The sequence below is a fragment of the Entelurus aequoreus genome, linkage group LG05 (assembly GCF_033978785.1).
Source record: "Entelurus aequoreus isolate RoL-2023_Sb linkage group LG05, RoL_Eaeq_v1.1, whole genome shotgun sequence".
Taxonomy (NCBI): domain Eukaryota; kingdom Metazoa; phylum Chordata; class Actinopteri; order Syngnathiformes; family Syngnathidae; genus Entelurus; species Entelurus aequoreus.
The window spans coordinates 29,169,614-29,190,683 of NC_084735.1; the positions used below are offsets into that span (position 1 = coordinate 29,169,614).

The following is a 21,070-nucleotide window of genomic DNA, read 5'->3' on the forward strand; positions in this document are numbered from 1 at the left end:
GCAAGCTCTGCATGTCCTGCAATGTCCCGCCCGAGATGGTCGCCTAATTTTGCACACAGGACACCAGCTGCATCGTCCACTTCCTGTGGGAAACTGTGATGTTGCGCCTGCGCAAGAAGACGCCTCTGATTGGACGCTAGCGTGTGGCGAATACTCAACAGCTTCAGTCCTGACAAATCCCGGACCTCTCTTGGTCCGAACCAGCGAGGCAATAGTCAGGATCACCCCGGCGGTCAGGGAGCACAGCTGGATGCGGCTCACGTCCCCACGAGGAAGAATCTCCGTGATGAAGAGGTAGTAGGTGTAGGCCAGAGAGTTGAGCGCCAGGGTGAGGAAGAAGAGTGTCCGTCTCTTCCTCCTGTGGGTGGCGTAGTAGAGCCACAGCACCAGGCCGGGCAGAGCCGTCAGGGTCATGATGCCCAGCAGGTAGTGCAGCGCCGCCACACGCATCAGGAGCGGCAGGAGAACCAGCGCTGGAACTATGGAGATCTCCAAGTGGTCAATCAAGGCCCCCAGGAGAGCAGAGTGACATCCAGCCTTTGGTGTCCTGTCCCGCAACCATCTACACCAACACAGCAACAGAACTAATGCAGGAATGATGAATTATACATGCGATCATGAACAAATGAATGGATGAGTGATAGGAGATCATGGCTGAATGGATGGATGGATGAATGATAGTAGATTGTGGATACATGGATGGATGAACAATAGGATATCATGGATACTGGATGGATGAACAATAGGATATCATGGATACGTGGATGAATGAATGACAGGAGCCACAGATAAATGGATGGATGAAGAATAGGATATCATGGATACGTGGATGAATGAATGACAGGAGCCACAGATAAATGGATGGATGAAGAATAGGATATCATGGATACGTGGATGAATGAATGACAGGAGCCACAGATAAATGGATGGATGAATGAAAGGAGATCGCAGATAAATGGATGGATGAATGAAAGGAGATCATGGATAATTGATATGAGATTGTGGATAAATGGATGGATGAATGATAGGACATCATGGATACATGTTAGATGAATGATAGGAGATCATAGAAAAATGGATGGATGGAATACAGGAAATCATGGATAAATGGATGGATAACTAATCGGAGATAATGGATAAACAATAGGACATCATGGATACATGGAGGAATGAATAATAGGAGATTGTGGATAAATGGATAGATGAACAATAGGATATCATGCATGGATACATGGATGAATGAATGATAGGAGCCACAGATAAATAGATGGATGAATGATAGGAGATCATGGATAATTGATATGAGATTGTGGATAAATGGATGGATGAATAATAGGACATCATGGATACATGTTAGATGAATGATAGGAGATCATAGATAAATAGTTGGATGAAATACAGGAAATTATGGATAAATGGATGGATAACTAATAGGAGATCATGGATAAATGGATGAACAATAGGAGATCATGGATACATGGATGAATGAATGAATAATAGGAGATCATGGATGAATGGATGGATGAACAATAGGATATCATGGGTACATGGATGAATGAATGATAGGAGCCACAGATAAATGGATAGATAAATCAAAGGAGATCACTGATAAATGGATGGATAAATGATAGGAGATCATGGATAATTGATATGAGATTGTTGATAAATGGATGGATGAATAATAGGACATCATGGATACATGTTAGATGAATGATAGGAGATCATAGATAGATGGATGGATGAAATACAGGAAATCATGGATAAATGGATGGATAACTAATCGGAGATTATGGATAATGGATGAATAATATGATATCATGGATACATGGAGGAATGAATAATAGGAGATCATGGATAAATGGATGGATTAAATACAGGAAATCATGGATAAATGGATGGATAACTAATAGGAGATAATGGATAAATGGATGTTGAATAATAGGCTATTATGGATAAATGAATGGCAGAATGATAGGCGATCATGGATGAATGATTGGAGATTAATGGATGGATGTATTATAGGAGCTCATGAATGGATGAATTACAGGAGAACATAGATAAATGGATGGATGAATAATAAGAGATCATGGATAAATGGATGGATAATTAATGGGAGATCATGGATAAATGGATATTAAATGATAGGATATTGTGGATAAATGAATGGCAGAATGATAGGCGATCATGGATGAATGATTGGAAATTGTAGATAAATGGATGGATGAATAATAGGGGATCATAGATACATGGATGGATGAATAACAGGAGATCATGTATACATGGATGGATGAATGATAGGAGATTATGGATGGATTAATTATAGGAGATCATGGGTAAATAAACGGATGAATAATAAGAGATCATGGATAAAAGGATGGATGAATGATAAGAGATCAAGGATACATGGATGGATGAACAATAGGAAATAATGGATAAATAGATGGATGAATTATAGGAACCACAGATAAATGGATAGATGAACGATAGGAGATCATAGATTTTGGATAAATGAATGGATGGACGGATGTATAACATGAGATAGATGGATAATAGGAGCTCGTGGATCAATGGATGGATGAATGCTTGGATATTGTGAATAAATTGATGGATGGATTTTAGAAGATTTTGGATGGATGGGTGATAGGAGGTCACAGATAATTGGATGGATGAATTATAGATCATGGATACATGGATGGATGAATAATAGATCATGGATACATGGATGGATGGATGAATGATAGGAGATCATGGATGAATGGATGGGTGAATGCTAGATCACAGATAAATGGATGGATGGCAGATAATGAGTGGATGATTAACAAATGGATTGGTGGATGGAGAATGAATGAATGAATGGATAGAGATAGATGGAGGACAGGATGGAGTGATAACATATGGATGAACAGACTAATAAATTGGCTGGAGATCATGGATACAATGGAGCAAAAAATGATGGATGGAGAATAGGTGAATGAATGAGTGGACACAGTGATAGATGGAGGAATGGTTGGAGAGATAACCAATGGATAGAAATCATGCATAGATTCCTACATAAATGGATTGATGGGTGGATGATGGATGGAGAGATGATGAAAGATACAGAGATAGGGGTGGATGGATAGATATTGTGGACAAAAAGGATGGATGCACAAACAGATGGATGGTGGATGAATGAATGGAGATCATGGATGAATGGATAAATGGACTGATAATGAACGGAGAAATTGATGAAAAGATTGATAAATGAATGTATGACAGATGGATAATAAATAAAGTGGAATGGATTGATGGATGGATGGATGCATGTTTAATGGATGGATCACATGCAGATGATGGATGATAGACAGGTAAATGGAAGCACACGATGGATGAAAGATGGATAGAGGGAAGAACAGATGAAGATTATGGATAACTGAATGAATGAATGGATTGGTTAGATAAATGACGGTATGGATAAATTGACATTTATTGGGACTCAATGGATGCATGAGTGAATGGTTGATTGATAGATTATAGATGATAGAGAGACGGTTGGATGCATAGAGATGATATGGATGGATGAATACATGAATGGTGGTGATCGTGGATAAATTGACTGATGGACAGATCAATTGATGAATGAAGGACTGGATGGATGGACTGATGATGGGTGAATGAGTGGAGGGATGAATAAATAGGTAGACGGTCGATGGAAGAATGAATTAATGTTTGGAAGGTTGAGCTCATGGATGGATGGATAGATGAATTATGTAAATTTACACACAAGCTAATTTAATATAAATATATATGTGTATATATATATATATATACACGCATATATATATATATATATATATATATATATATATATATATATATATATATATATATATATATATATATATATATATATATATATATAAATAAATATATATATTTGAGTTTAGTTTTTTAGTTTGTACCTGTTAAAAGCCTGGTCCACGTCGTCACAGTCACAACAACAACATCCACACTGGAAGACGTCACACTCACAACAACACATTTGGTCGTCTGGCTCTGGAGGCTTCAACTTCTCCCATTTCATGACGACACACCTTCAACACGCGGCTGTTTTCATACAAAAAAAACATACTTTTAAAAAGGTTTGACCAAAAGTATTCCATAGGGTATTAAACTAATTAATCATGTCTATAATCAGCACTGAGCGCTTCGAAAGTCATTTGTTGAAAGAAGGCCACTGAGTCCCTCCAGACAAAGAATCTGGCACGACAAAGTCCTCAATATGCGATCCCACAGGTGTAACACAGTAGTACCTCCACTTAAGAGTGTTTTCAGATCGTTTTTATGCAAGCAAAAATTGGAGTTACACGCTAGCAGTAGCTTATAGCGACAGAAAGACACAACTTAGTTTTTCAAGCACGGGAAGGAAGAAAGTGAGAGTGAAGGAGAGGATGATATTCATTGAATTAAAGAAAGAAATCATCAAAAACATGCACTGCAAAGCAATTTGAGCTCGCCTACACCATACTAAAGCAGAATGAGTCTAAACGTCAGCTAAGAATATTAAAATAGTACCTAAATGGCAGACATTTAAATAAGATGCTGATGCTGTGTGGGATTAAGAAGCAGCTGGAAGGAGATACCCTAGAAGTCCACTCTCCTATATAAATGCTGTATATATTACTTCATTGTTGTACCTATTTTTAGACAATATGTCTTATTTCAAAGTGTGTTTTTTATTTTTAACTGGCGTAATACATGTTACAATTGTGCGGTTTTAAATTGATTTTGGAGATGTTGATTTGAGATGCAAGTGTTTGGAGTTAAGAGCTACGTCACGGAACCCATTATGCTTGTAAGTTGAGGCTTTACTGTAATTAGATATTTTATTTCAGTGTCCCATTAAGTTTCACCCTCAAAATGCATGCAGTATTTTAGTTATTAAACATCTCTACAGTGTAAACTATGATAATAAATCAATCAATGAGCGGTAAAGAACTTCAGAACTCACCTTGGATGTCCAAAAACTTTGATGATTTAAGAAAATTTTCTGGGGAATTGTTGCTCCAAATGCAGTAAAAGTGTGTAGCAGCTGCTGTAGCTCCTTTTGTGAATGGGTGAAAAAGAAGTTTGTAGTAAACAAACACAAAAGGGAGAGAAGAAATGTCACTTGTCTGCTGTGGTGGCTCTTTGCAACAAGACGGTTGTCAGTAGTAGAATTCCAACGGTGGTGCAGAGGGTCGGCTGCGCTCACTTCCTGTCCAAAGTTCACACCTGATGGCTTTTTTAAGCGTCAGAATAAAGCGGCATTGTGATTGGTTGATGTTATGGATAATCCTCCCTAGCCTGGCTGCAGAATATGATCCACAAGACAGACAGTGCGGTAGAGTGGAGTGGTGTGGAGTGATGATTCACAGGGCAGCTCCACCCTCTGGATTCACGTTTCCTCTCATCACAGGCAACCTGATCTTGGCGCTCAATCGTTGAAAAGTCGAGAAGACTTCAGCGTGTGTCTGATCCACTAGTGGGTTTGTTGGTGGCCTTGCATTCCACAACAGCAACGTGATGCTAGGAGGTGCTTTCAGTGGCTCATTTTCAAACTAGTATAATGATAATAATGATAATAATAATTCAAATATTAAAATGTAAATATATATAAATACTTAAAATCAAGTCAAAAGATGGAAAGATAGACAAAAAGTAGAATGTATCATGTTAAAATATATACAGCAAAATAATAAATACATTTCTATGTAGGGGTTTAAATATATTATATAAATATTATATTATTATTATTATTATTTTAATATTATATTATTATTATTATGCTTTTAATATATATATATATATATATATATATATATATATATATATATATATATATATATATATATATATATATATATATATATATATATATATATATGTCTTAATTAGATTATCAAAAAAAAAAAAAAAAAAAAAAAAAAAATAGTGCTCGATACCGTGGTAGAGCGTAATATGTATGTGTGGGGAAAAAATCACAAGACTATTTCATCTCTACAGGCCTGTTTCATGAGGGTTTCCTCAATCATCAGGAGATATATATATATATATATATATCACATATATATATATATATATATATATATATATATATATATATATATATATATATATATATATATATATATATATATATATATATATATATATATATATATATATATATATATATATATATATATATTATATAAATATTATATTTTTTAAACTCTGAATTAACAGGAAAAAAAAAATCGAAAAATAATTATTAAAAAAAAGCTAAAATGGCATGAAAATAAAATTCCTCTTTGGGCATTAAAAATTAGCATTAAGGTCAATGAGAACTACTTACTAAAACTAAAATGCACACACAAAAAATTATTAAATACGAGCACCTATAAAGTGGCATTTATTTTGCTATTGTATAAAAGTGTATACATATGTTAAAACACATAAAGCAAAATACATGAATTTCTCTTTGGGGATATGGTTAACACCTTGACAAATTATGCAAAATCAAGGCAAAATATAACCAAAATCTGCTAAAGATATACTAATATTAAAGACAAATATTAAACAAATATGAAGTGAAATAATAGTAAATACCATTCCAAAGATATGTTGACATATGTAAATATTATACAGCAGAATGAAAATGTAATTTATTTTTGGAGAATAACATTTGACCAAAAAAATATATACAAAATATATAGAAATACATAGACTTGAGATAAACTAAAAAAATATACAGGAAAATGTATGATTATTTACTATTTACAGACATATGTTTATGTTGAGAACAAAAGCATACAGTACAATACAGCAAGATTGGAAAATTATTTATCTTTTGGAATATGATTTAGTGTTCCAAAATAATTTTAAAATGCTTTAATACAACGCTGAAATAAAGAAAAAAAGAAAACATTTGTTAAAGAAACCCTAAAATGTAGTTAATTATTCCTTTTTTTTTAATCTATATATACTGTATATGTCAAATAGGTATACATTATTAATAATATAGTATGTGACTGTATGTGATATTATCTTTGTGGATTATATTTAGCATACTTGATTTATAAGAACTGTAAAACAAAAACTAAAATGCACACACCCAAAATGTTTGCAATACTGTAAAGTAGCTTTAAGTTTGTTATTGTTTAAAAGCATAAAACATATTTATGTAAAAAAAAAAAAACATGCAGCAAAATGATTAATTAATTTATCTTTGGGAATAGGATATGATATGATCAAAAATGTTTAAAACTATGCAGAATCAATGCGAAAAATAAAACAAAATTTGCCAAAGAAATACTAACATTGAAGAAAAATATAAAACACAATAAAGTGAAATGTCTTTAGTTAGCTATGTTGTCCGGTGGCTTTATGCCCCCTGGCAGGGTCTCCCAAGACAAACTGGTCCTAGGTGAGGGATCAGACAAAGAGCAGCTCGAAGACCTCAATGAAAAATAAAAACTATGGACCCAGATTTCCCTTGCCCGGACGCGGGTCACCGGGGCCCCCCGCTGGAGCCAGGCCCGGATGTGGGGCACGATGGCGAGCGCCTGGTGGCCGGGCCTGTCCCCATGGGGCCCGGCCGGGCACAGCCCGAAGAGGCAACGTGGGTCCCCCCTCCAATGGGCTCACCACCCATAGCAGGGGTCATAGAGGTCGGATGCGATGTGAGCTGGGCGGCAGCCGAAGGCAGGGCACTTGGCGGTCCGATCCTCGGCTACAGAAGCTAGCTCTTGGGACGTGGAACGTCACCTTGCCGGGGGGGAAGGAGCCTGAGCTAGTGCGCGAGGTGGAGAAGTTCCGGCTAGACATAGTCGGACTCACTTCGACGCACAGCAAGGGCTCTGGAACCAGTTCTCTCGAGAGGGGCTGGACTCTCTTCCACTCTGGCGTTGCCGGCAGTGAGAGGCGACGGGCTGGGGTGGCAATTCTTGTTGCCCCCCCGGCTCAGAGCCTGCATGTTGGAGTTCAACCCGGTGGACGAGAGGGTAGCTTCCCTCCGCCTTCGGGTGGGGGTACGGGTCCTGACTGTGGTTTGCGCTTACGCGCCAAACCGCAGCTCAGAGTACCCACCCTTTTTGGATTCACTCGAGGGAGTACTTGAGAGTGCTCCCCCGGGTGATTCCCTCGTTCTACTGGGGGACTTCAACGCTCATGTTGGCAGCGACAGTGAAACCTGGAGAGGCGTGATTGGGAAGAATGGCTGCCCGGATCTGAACCCGAGCAGTGTTTTGTTATTGGACTTTTGTGCCCGTCACAGATTGTCCATAACGAACACCATGTTCAAACATAAGGGTGTCCATATGTGCACTTGGCACCAGGACACCCTAGGCCGCAGTTCCATGATCGGCTTTGTAGTTGTGTCGTTGGATTTGCGGCCTCATGTTTTGGACACTCGGGTGAAGAAAGGGGCGGAGCTTTCTACCGATCACCACCTGGTGGTGAGTTGGCTGCGATGGTGGGGGAGGATGCCGGACAGACCTGGCAGGCCCAAACGCATTGTGAGGGTTTGCTGGGAACGTCTGGCAGAGTCTCCTGTCAGAGAGAGTTTCAATTCCCACCTCCGGAAGAACTTTGAACAAGTCACGAGGGAGGTGCTAGACATTGAGTCCGAATGGACCATGTTCCGCGCCTCTATTGTCGAGGCGGCTGATTGGAGATGTGGCCGCAAGGTAGTTGGTGTCTGTCGTGGCGGTAATCCTAGAACCCGTTGGTGGACACCGGCGGTGAGGGATGCCGTCAAGCTGAAGAAGGAGTCCTATCTGGTTCTTTTGGCTCATAGGACTCCTGAGGCAGCGGACAGGTACCGACAGGCCAAGCGGTGTGCGGCTTCGGCGGTCGCGGAGGCAAAAATTCGGACATATGAGGAGTTCGGGGAAGCCATGGAAAACGACGGCTTCGAAGCGATTCTGGACCACCATCCGCCGCCTCAGGAAGGGGAAGCAGTGCACTATCAACACCGTGTATGGTGAGGATGGTGTTCTGCTGACCTCGACTGCGGATGTTGTGGACTGGTGGAGGGAATACTTCGAAGACCTCCTCAATCCCACCAACACGTCTTCCTATGAGAAAGCAGTGCCTGGGGAATCTGTGGTGGGCTCTCCTATTTCTGGGGCTGAGGTTGCTGAGGTAGTTAAAAAGCTCCTCAGTGGCAAGGCCCCGGGGGTGGATGAGATCCGCCCAGAGTTCCTTAAGGCTCTGGATGCTGTGGGGCTGTCTTGGTTGACAAGACTCTGCAGCATCGCGTGGACATCAGGGGCGGTACCTCTGGATTGGCAGACCGGGGTGGTGGTTCCTCTCTTTAAGAAGGGGAACCGGAGGGTGTGTTCTAACTATCGTGGGATCACACTCCTCAGCCTTCCCGGTAAGGTCTATTCAGGTGTGCTGGAGAGGAGGCTACGCTGGATAGTCGAACCTCGGATTCAGGAGGAACAGTGTGGTTTTCGTCCTGGTCGTGGAACTGTGGACCAGCTCTATACTCTCGGCAGGGTCCTTGAGGGTGCATGGGAGTTTGCCCAACCAGTCTACATGTGTTTTGTGGACTTGGAGAAGGCATTCGACCGTGTCCCTCTGGAAGTCCTGTGGGGAGTGCTCAGAGAGTATGGGGTATCGGACTGTCTGATTGTGGCGGTCCGTTCCCTGTATGATCAGTGCCAGAGTTTGGTCCGCATTGCCGGCAGTAAGTCGGACACGTTTCCAGTGAGGGTTGGACTCCGCCAAGGCTGCCCTTTGTCACCCATTCTGTTCATAACTTTTATGGACAGAATTTATAGGCGCAGTCAAGGCGTTGAGGGGATCTGGTTTGGTGGCTGCAGGATTAGGTCTCTGCTTTTTGCAGATGATGTGGTCCTGATGGCTTTATCTGGCCAGGATCTTCAGCTCTCACTGGATCGGTTCACAGCCGAGTGTGAAGCGACTGGGATGAGAATCAGCACCTCCAAGTCCGAGTCCATGGTTCTCGCCCGGAAAAGGGTGGAGTGCCATCTCCGGGTTGCGGAGGAGACCCTGCCCCAAGTGGAGGAGTTCAAGTACCTCGGTGTCTTGTTCACGAGTGAGGGAAGAGTGGATCGTGAGATCGACAGGCGGATCGGTGCGGCGTCTTCAGTAATGCGGACGCTGTATCGATCCGTGGTGGTGAAGAAGGAGCTGAGCCGGAAGGCAAAGCTCTCAATTTACCGGTCGATCTACGTTCCCATCCTCACCTATGGTCATGAGCTTTGGGTTATGACCGAAAGGACAAGATCACGGGTACAAGCGGCCGAAATGAGTTTCCTCCGCCGGGTGGCGGGGCTCTCCCTTAGAGATAGGGTGAGAAGCTCTGCCATCCGGGGGGAGCTCAAAGTAAAGCCGCTGCTCCTCCACATCGAGAGGAGCCAGATGAGGTGGTTCGGGCATCTGGTCAGGATGCCACCCGAACGCCTCCTTAGGGAGGTGTTTAGGGCACGTCCGACCGGTAGGAGGCCACGGGGAAGACCCAGGACACGTTGGGAAGACTATGTCTCCCGGCTGGCCTGGGAACGCCTCGGGATCCCCCGGGTGGAGCTGGACGAAGTGGCTGGGGAGAGAGAAGTCTGGGTTTCTCTGCTTAGGCTGCTGCCCCCGCGAGCCGACCTCAGATAAGCGGAAGAAGATGGATGGATGGATGGCTAGTTATCCTAAAACATTCTATGTAGAACTATATATATAAAGATTATACAGCAGAATGAAAGCTTAATTCATATTTGGGGGTTAAAATTAGCACAATAAATAAATACAAACATAAATATATAGAAATACAGAGAATTAAGACAACTAAAATGAAATATATATAACCAATAAATAACTTATATATATATATATATATATATATATATATATATATATATATATATATATATATATATATATTAGGGCTGCAACAACTAATCGATTAAATCGATTAAAATCGATTACGAAAATAGTTGGCGATTAATTTAGTCATCGATTCGTTGGAACAATGCTATGCGCATGCGCGGAGGCTTTTTTTTTTTTTTTTTTGGTTATTTTGTTGTTGTTGTTTTTTTTTGTTTTATAAACCTTTATTTATAAACTGCAACATTTACAAACAGCTGAGAAACAATAATCAAAATAAGTACAAAAACAGTACAAAACAGCGCCAGGGCGGCGGTGAGGCTACGTCTCATGAGGTGGCGTAAGCTAGCCAATGATGTGTCATGTGCAGCTCACGTGACGACGGCGTCTCCTTTGCTGGAAAAATTCGACAAATGGCGCAGGAAAACACTCCCGATAGTTTAGCGGAGAAACATCTTGAGGTTATTGCTTCAATGGAGAAAAGTGTACGACCTAAGTCCTCAAAAGTGTGGGAACACTTCACTTTAAAGACTTCAAAGAAGTTTCCTGCAAAATGGCACGGAAGTACAACATTGCTTCAGGAGCACCTGCAGCTTTTCACGCAGGACGCCGAGATGAGCGGTCGCACCCTCTTTCGCTCCCGATCGGGAATTCAAACAACTGCTCAGATTATCCCACACGTCCTCCTTTTTGTACTGTGGATCACGGATTTATATTTTAAACCTCCTCGGATACTTCACCCTCTTGAAAATGAGAGTCAAGAACGCGAAATGGACATCCATAGTGACTTTTATCCCCACGACAATACATCGGCGAAGCACCTTGGTTTTGGAGCTAACGTGTTAGCATCGTGCTTGACTGCACATCGAGGCAAAGTGAACATGCCCCTGACTGGAAGGATAGACAGAAAGTCAATAATACTACTATTACTTCTACTATCAGGAGACACTGAACTCAACCCTGGACCTGTAACAACACGGTTAATGTTGTCCCGACTGGCGAAGACTAGCAATGCTACTGCTAGCGTCGCCATCGAAGCTAACTCAGCTACCGGCTCATCTCAGCTCAAGCTCACCTGTGCTCCAGCGGTCGGCGGCTCGGCGGAGGACTTCGCCCCGTTCATCGACACGGTCGGAGGCTCGGCGGCGGCGTTGGAGGACGACCCAGTCATCAGAGAAGGCAGCGACTCAGCGGCGGTGAACGACGCGGCGGCGGTGGACGGCGACCCAGCCATCGGTGATGGCGGGGAACTGCACGAGATGGCGGGGGTCCACGCGGCCTCTCCCCGGTCCATGACGGTCGAGGACGCGGCATACACTGGATTTAGAGGCGCCTTTACAAAAACATTTTCGTTGTTCTCTTTGTCTTCAAAAAAGCCAGCCAAAAGGAAATCCACCCCCAGCAACCCTACCTGGCATCCCCCTCTCCCCCTCTCCCCCTCTCCAACTCCGCCCCTCCCCCTCCCTCCCCCTTCACCTGGAGGAAGAACAATATGCCTCTCTCTCTCTCTCTCTCTCTCTCCTTTCTCTTCCTTCTGTTCTTCAACTTCAACAGCAATAATAACCAACAACTTTTCTGGTCAGTACCACAACACAGCGGACTCTGATGCCCTTTTTGGTTCCAGTGGACTACACATCATCCACCTTAATGTGAACAGCCTCTCTGGAGCCAAACTCGACCAAATCAGAGAAATGTTCCTCAACACGAAGGTAAAAATCTTGTGTTTCTCTGAAACCAAATTTGATCAAAGTATTTCTGACTCAGAGATAGAAATAGAAAACTTTTCGGTTATCAGAAAGGACAGGAATAAACACGGTGGGGGCGTTTGTATGTATATTCACCAAGATATTAAATACATAACTCGCACTGATCTTAACCACAATGACCTGGAATCTGTGTGGGCGGAAATCAAATTTAAAAACGCTAAGCCGGTACTAATAGGGACTGTTTATAGACCCCCTAATCAGAGTGATTTCTATGGGGTTTTGGAAGAATGTTTGGCGGGGACAGACAACGTGGAGAAAATTATAACTGGGGATCTGAACACAGATATTCAACGCAAAGATGCGCCTGTCTTCAGATCCTTCAGCAAGTTTTGTAATCTGCACGGTCTTTCCCAGCTAATAGCGCTACCTACAAGGGTGTGTGATTCCACCCAATCAACCATAGATCTCATTCTCACTTCAGACCGGCCTAAAATAAAAAATAGTGGGGTCATGATCTGTGGTCTTAGCGACCACTATCTAACGTCCGGACCCGCAAAATAGCTAAACCTAAAGCCAATGGCCACATAACAGCCCAATCCAGATCCCTCAAAAAATACTCCAATGACAATTTCAATTTAAAATTAGATGAGTGGGGCTGGTCCCCTGTGCTCGCGAGCAACCTGGTCGATGTTGCTTGGGATCGCTTCAAAACGGCGTTCCTAAAGATACTAAATGACATGGCTCCCGTAAAAACAGTCAGGATCAAAGCCTGCTCGGAACCATGGATGAATCCGGACCTATTAGCTGCCATAAAAGACAGAGACAGGAAATACTCTGAATACCAAAAATGTAAAACAGAAATAGATAAACAACCCAATAATATCAACCTCAAATTACTCCTTTCAACTCTCAAAAAGCAATGCAATAAATTAAGAAATAAGTCAACCAACCTGACTAAATCCTTAAAAAAAAATTACATTAACGACAAAATAGAGGAAAACACAAATAAGCCACGTGAGCTCTGGAAAATTCTCAACAACCAGCTTCCTGGTTGCAGCCAGAAACTTAAAACAAGACTCACCAACATCAGCATCAAGGAGGGTGACTCCCTCATTACAGACAAAATGGAGGTAGCTAGCAGACTTAACATCTTTTTCACCAGCATAGCCGCAACCCTTGTCAACAAGCTGTCCCACCACTCTGGTCGCTTTGGTGTAGAACACATTAAAGCCTTCTACAGAAAGCTAGGAGTATCCAACGATGATTTCAAATTAGAAATGGTCACAGCTGATGAGGTGTTTAAAAAATTGAGCGCGCTCCACCCTAACAAGGCCACCGGCCTTGATAATATTCCCTCCAGATTCCTCAGGGACTCTGCCTCCATCATTGCCCCGATCATCACGCACATAATAAACCTATCAATTACACAAGGCCAAGTACCAAAAGATTTTAAGATTGCAAGAGTAACTCCCCTCTTTAAAAAAGGAAGCAAATTGGAACCTGGCAACTACCGACCTGTTGCTATTCTCAGTTCCATTTCGAAAGTAATGGAAAAAATTGTTTATGAACAGGTCGATAGTTACCTTGCCACTAATAAACTCATGTACAAATTCCAATCCGGCTTCAGAACTAACCACTCCACTGACACATGCCTTCTCTATCTGACCGACCACATCAAACATGAGGTGGACGCGGGCAAATACTGCGGCATGGTCATGCTGGACCTTCAGAAGGCCTTTGACACCGTTAACCACGCTATACTGTTGGATAAGCTCAGAGCAATCGGATTTAACAAAAACTCATGGAGCTGGATGCAATTTTACTTGGAGGGGAGGGAGCAGGTGGTAGAGGTGAACGGCACCGTGTCCCCCCCCTCTCTGTGAGCTGTGGAGTTCCCCAAGGCAGTATATTGGGACCTTTACTGTTCCTAATATACATAAACGACATGTCATCGGCATGCGACTGTGAATTGTTTTTGTTTGCGGATGACTCTGCCTTGCTGGTATCCGGCAAGGACAAGTCACAGGTGGAGAAAATCCTCAGTGCTGAGCTCTGTAGAACTTGCACCTGGCTCGCTGACAACAAGCTATCCATACACTTGGGTAAAACAGAATCCATCCTGTTTGGGTCCCACATCAACCTCAAGAAAGTCAATGACTTCACCATAAAAGTGGGTGACATTGTTATCACCAGGAAAGATGAGGTCACCTACCTAGGTTCCATTCTGGAGGCTAACCTTTCCTGTGATAAAATGGCAACCAAGGTAATCAAAAAGGTTAACCAACGAACAAGATTTCTATACAGAATCTCCTCTCTGGTCAACAAAAGCACCTTGAGGATTCTGGCGGGAACTCTCGTTCAACCCTTTTTCGATTACGCATGCACCTCCTGGTACCCTAGCACCTCCAAAACCCTCAAATCTAAACTCCAAACATCTCAGAACAAGCTAGTCAGGTTACTGCTAGACCTCCACCCCAGATCCCACCTCACTCCTACCCACTTCTCTAAAGTGGGCTGGCTCAAGGTGGAGGACAGAGTTAAACAACTGGCACTGAGCCTAGTCTATAAAATCCGCTACACCTCCCTGATACCGAAGTACATGTCAAACTACTTCCTTAACGTAAATGACCGCCATAACCACAACACCAGGGGGAGCTCCACTAACCACGTTAAACCCAAATTCCGAACTAACAAAGGTCTTAACTCATTCTCTTTCTATGCAACATCAATGTGGAATGCGCTCCCAACAGGTATAAAAGAAAGGGCATCTCTATCCTCCTTCAAAACCGCAATAAAAGTTCACCTCCAGGCAGCTACAACCCTAAACTAACACCCTCCCCGGATTGCTAACAATCAAATGTAAACAATCAAATGCAGACACTTTTTCTTATGCCTTTTGATCTCTCTCTCTCTCTCTCTCTCTCTCTCTCTCTCTCTCTCTCTCTCTCTCTCTCTCTCTCTCTCTCTCTCTCTCTATGTCCACTACTTGATGTCCATATCCTAACCACCCCCCCCCTCCACACCCCTGATTGTAAATAATGTAAATACTTCATTGTGATTATCTTGTGTGATGACTGTATTATGATGATAGTATATATGATAGTATATATCTGTATCATGAATCAATTTAAGTGGACCCCGACTTAAACAAGTTGAAAAACGTATTCGGGTGTTACCATTTAGTGGTCAATTGTACAGAATATGTACTTCACTGTGCAACCTACTAATAAAAGTCTCAATCAATCAATCAAAGAAGAAACAGGTTGGAGCCATGGATGAAGGGAGGAACTCACAGTACGTAACTTTTTAAGTCCATAGTGGCAACAAGCATTCATGAGTTCAGCTTTTTTGTGAGTAACTTTAAAGTTATGCCTTTGTTGCAACGCGGGGCTGATAATGTGTCCCCGGCACATTTGACTCCGTTTTGAGAGAGAAAACGCACGGTTACCAATTTCGAAATAAACGTAACGGACAGAAATATCTCAGGTTGGTTTCATAATGGATCAATGTAGCCGGGCCAATAAAGCTATATAAATATATTTAGATTTGAGTGACGCTTTAGTATAACTAAACGTTATGAAAGTGCTGTAATATTTCATGCTATTATTCAGAGGCAGCCTGAAATGAATCCTTTATTATTCACAACAGAAACGTGTACAATATCTGATTCAGTTCTGATGAGTTACATTTCTGTGTTATTGTTGGTGTATGCTGCACCCCCAATGTCCACAACATGGTGCCAGTATGCTGTTTTTTTCCAATAAAATACTGGAAAGGATAGAAATGTAGTTTGTCTCTTTTATCCGATTATTAATTGATTAATCGAAGTAATAATCGACAGATTAATCGATTATCAAATTAATCGTTAGTTGCAGCCCTAATATATATATATATATATATATATATATATATATATATATATATATATATATATATATATATATATATATATATATATATATATATATATATATATATATATATATATATATATATATGTATGTATATATATATATATATATATATATATATATATATATATATATATATATATATATATATATATATATATATATATATATATATATATATATATATATATATATATATATATATATATATATATATATATATATATATATATATATATATATATATATATATATATATATATATATATATGTATGTGTGGGAAAAAATCACAAGACTATTTCATCTCTACAGGCCTGTTTCATGAGGGTTTCCTCAATCATCAGGAGATTTTAATGTAAGCATTCACATACCATGGTTTATATAGGGCACAGAGCGGGTGGGTACAGGCAGGCGTAGGGGCGTGGTGATTGGCTCATGTGTTACCTAGGAGGTGTTTCCTTCTGTGACGGCATGCTGATACAATTTCGCTGCGCTTGTTGAGGGATGACAAGTCTGGACTGTATATAATAAACAGTTTCTCTTTTAAGCATAGGTTGCATCTTTTATTACCACTGTTGTAAGGTGTGCTGGATGCAAGAATTTGCCATGTTATCGAATTTTCAACATTATTGTCTTTGAGATTCCAAATGTGTTTACTGAGTTCTGTAGTGTTCCGCAAGCTTTTGCTTCTGAAAGAGGCTTTGTGATTGTTCCATCTGGTTTTGAATGCTCCCTCAGTTAATCCTACATATGTGTCGGATGTGTTAATGTCCTTGCGTGTTACCTTTGCTTGGTAAACGACTGATGGTTGTAAGCACCCCCCGTTGAGAGGGCAATCAGGTTTCTTGCGGCAGTTACAGCCTTTGTCGGTTTTGGAGTCGTTCTGCCTGGTGGTGGACGGCTCCTTTTCAATTGCTTTATTGTGGTTTGAAATGATTTGTCGTATGTTGTTCATGCAGCTGTAGCTCAATTTAATGTTGTTCTTGTTGAATACTTTTCTTAGGGTGTTGCCTTTGGGGAAGTGTTTGTCGATCAGGGTGAGGAATTTGTGGCCAATATTAGTTGAGACGTTTTTGCTGTATGGGGGGTTGTACCAGATAATGTTGTTTCGTTTTCTGCTCCTTTTTGGTTGGTTTCCTGGCGTGGGTTCGTAGGTGAGGGTGAAGTTGTATCCGCTTTCATCAAGTGCTTTTTGGTACGGGGGGGGGGGTTGCTTTGTCGAATTCAGCTTTGCTAGATGACAGCATCGATAGTCTTTTATTAATACCGGTAGGTATTCTTTTCGTGGTGGTGGGTGGGTGGTTGCTGTCATGGTGCACGTATTGGAGTGTTGTGTTGGGTTTCGCGAATGGTTGGTAGCTGTTATTCCTCAGGTTGAAAGTGACGTCGAGGAAGTTGACGGTTTGCTTGTTGGCTTCAATCGTGATCCGTAGGCCGTTCTCTTTGAAGATTTGGCATATACGCTTCTTGGTATTCTCGCTGCTCCTTGGCGAGGCGCGACACACTGCCAGTCCGTCATCACGGTAAATACCAAGGTTCAGGTTGAGGCTAGCGAGCTGGGAGAGGAGGAAACTCCCAACAAGTTTGCACGTTTCTGCTCCGTCAAAACTCCCCATATATATATATATATATATATATATATATATATATATATATATATATATATATATATATATATACATACATACATACATACATACATATACACACACACACACACACACACACACACACACACACACACACACACACACACACACACACACACACACACGTCATATATATATATATATATATATATATATATATATATATATATATATATATATATATATATATATATATATATATATATATATATATATATATATATATATATATATATATATATATATATACGTATGTACAAAACCCAAAACCAGTGAAGTTGGCACGTTGTGTAAATCGTAAATAAAAACAGAATACCATGATTTGCAAATCCTTTTCAACTTATATTCAATTGAATACACTGCAAAGACAAGATATTTACTGGTAAATGTTGTTCTTTTTTGCAAATATTAGCTCATTTGGAATTTGATGCCTGCAACATGTTTCAAAAAAGCCGGCACAAGCAATGTGGTCTACATACAACACACAAACAATGTGGTCTACATACAACACACAAACAATGTGGTCTACATACAACACACGAAAAATGTGGTCTACATACAACACACAAACAATGTGCTCTACATGCAACACACAAACAATGTGGTCTACATACAACACACAAACAATGTGCTCTACATACAACACACAAACAATGTGGTCTACATACAACACACAAACCATGTGGTCTACATACAACACACAAACACTGTGCTCTACATACAACACACAAAGTCTGCTAAGAAATGTGGTCTACATACTACACACAAACAATGTGGTCTACATACAATACACAAACAATGTGGTCTACATACAACACACAAACAATGTGCTCTACATACAACACACAAACAATGTGGTCTACATACAACACACAAACAATGTGCTCTACATACAACACACAAACAATGTGCTCTACATACAACACACAAACAATGTGGTCTACATACAACACACAAACAATGTGGTCTACACACAACACACAAACAATGTGCTCTACATACAACACACAAACAATGTGGTCTACATACAACACACAAACAATGTGGTCTACATACAACACACAAACAATGTGGTCTACATACAACACACAAACAATGTTTTCCACATACAACACACAAACAATGTGCTCTACATACAACACACAAAGTCTGTTAAGCAATGTGGTCTACATACAACACACAAACAATGTGGTCTACATACAATACACAAACAATGTGGTCTACATACAACACACAAACAATGTGGTCTACATACAACACACAAACAATGTGGTCTACATACAACACACAAACAATGTGCTCTACAACACACAAACAATGTGGTCTACATACAACACACAAACAATGTGGTCTACATACAACACACAAACAATGTGGTCTACATACAACACACAAACAATGTGGTCTACATACAACACACAAACAATGTGGTCTACATACAACACACAAACAATGTGGTCTACATACAACACACAAACAATGTGGTCTACATACAACACACAAACAATGTGGTCTACATACAACACACAAACAATGTGGTCTACATACAACACACAAACAATGTGGTCTACATACAACACACAAACAATGTGGTCTACATACAATACACAAACAATGTGGTCTACATACAACACACAAACAATGTGGTCTACATACAACACACAAACAATGTGGTCTACATACAACACACAAACAATGTGGTCTACATACAACACACAAACAATGTGGTCTACATACAACACACAAACAATGTGGTCTACATACAACACACAAACAATGTGCTCTACAACACACAAACAATGTGGTCTACATACAACACACAAACAATGTGGTCTACATACAACACACAAACAATGTGGTCTACATACAACACACAAACAATGTGGTCTACATACAACACACAAACAATGTGCTCTACAACACACAAACAATGTGGTCTACATACAACACACAAACAATGTGGTCTACATACAACACACAAACAATGTGGTCTACATACAACACACAAAGACAAAGATATGTTTCAAAGGGCCAATTTATTTCAGGCCACAACAAATTGCCAAAACTATTTTAAATAGCTGCAACATAATGGCACTTTAACTTTAACTTTAAGTAGATAGGATCTTTGATCCAAGACACAACTTAAATTTAACTAAAATGTTATTTTCTTTGTGCTCGACAAAAGAAAAGTAGTGAGAATGTTAAGACACTCGACTTCTGGCTTCACCATGATGTCTTGTTAGTTGTGAGAGTAGCGAATGTGTGTGTGTGTGTGTGTGTGTGTGTGTGTGTGTGTGTGTGTGTGTGTGTGTGTGTGTGTGTGTGTGTGGCCCTTTAAAATATGACAGCATGTGGGTGAGTGACGTCAGTGAGTGAGTGGGCGAGAGAAGTGAGGGAGCGGCGACAGTGAGTGCGTGCAGGTGTTCTAGCTTGGTGGATGGCTGCGTCCAATAAAGTCACAAAGTTGCAACAAACCGCCGGCCTCGTCATTCACCCTCAACTGTAAAGACCACTTCCGGGTAAAGTGAAAGTTGTTAGCCCCGAAGGAACGTCTCCCCTGCGCCCCTCAACTACGGTATGAGAGCCCCCCCCACCACCACCCCGCCCCCACCCACAGAAAGCACGTACGCCTTTTCTTTTCCACCGGAGTGCTGCCACAAAACACACTCAGATCTTCAGTTTCTAGCCGATACTACATAAAAAATAACGTAAAATAACGCAGTAACGCATCATATAGTAACGGTAACTGAGTTACTGAATATAAAGAATAACGCGTTAGATTACTAGTTACCGCCGAAACTAACGGCGTTACAGTAACGCGTTAGTCCCAACACTGCTAATCATTGTATTCGGTTTTTAACAGAGAGTACATGGGACAATGAAAAAGGAGGATTACTTCCAAATTCTTCAGGACAACCTAAAATCCTCAGCCCGGAGGTTGGGTCTTGGGCGCAGTTG

General features: G+C 40.9%; 1 protein-coding gene across 1 annotated transcript in view; it reads right to left on the reverse strand.

Annotated features, from left to right (window-relative positions):
• LOC133650429 (palmitoyltransferase ZDHHC23-A-like) overlaps positions 1 to 4,078 on the reverse strand; it is a 27,266-nt gene extending 23,188 nt beyond the window's left edge. The window contains exons 1-2 of the mRNA XM_062047656.1: positions 3,942 to 4,078; positions 1 to 562 (exon numbers count right to left, since the gene is read on the reverse strand). The exon at positions 1 to 562 is cut by the window's left edge and continues 29 nt beyond it. Of these exons, the coding sequence (XP_061903640.1) occupies positions 1 to 562; positions 3,942 to 4,063 (684 nt within the window). The 5' untranslated portion in view covers positions 4,064 to 4,078. The remainder of the gene's footprint in view (positions 563 to 3,941) is intronic.
• Positions 4,079 to 21,070: the final 16,992 nt, after the last annotated feature.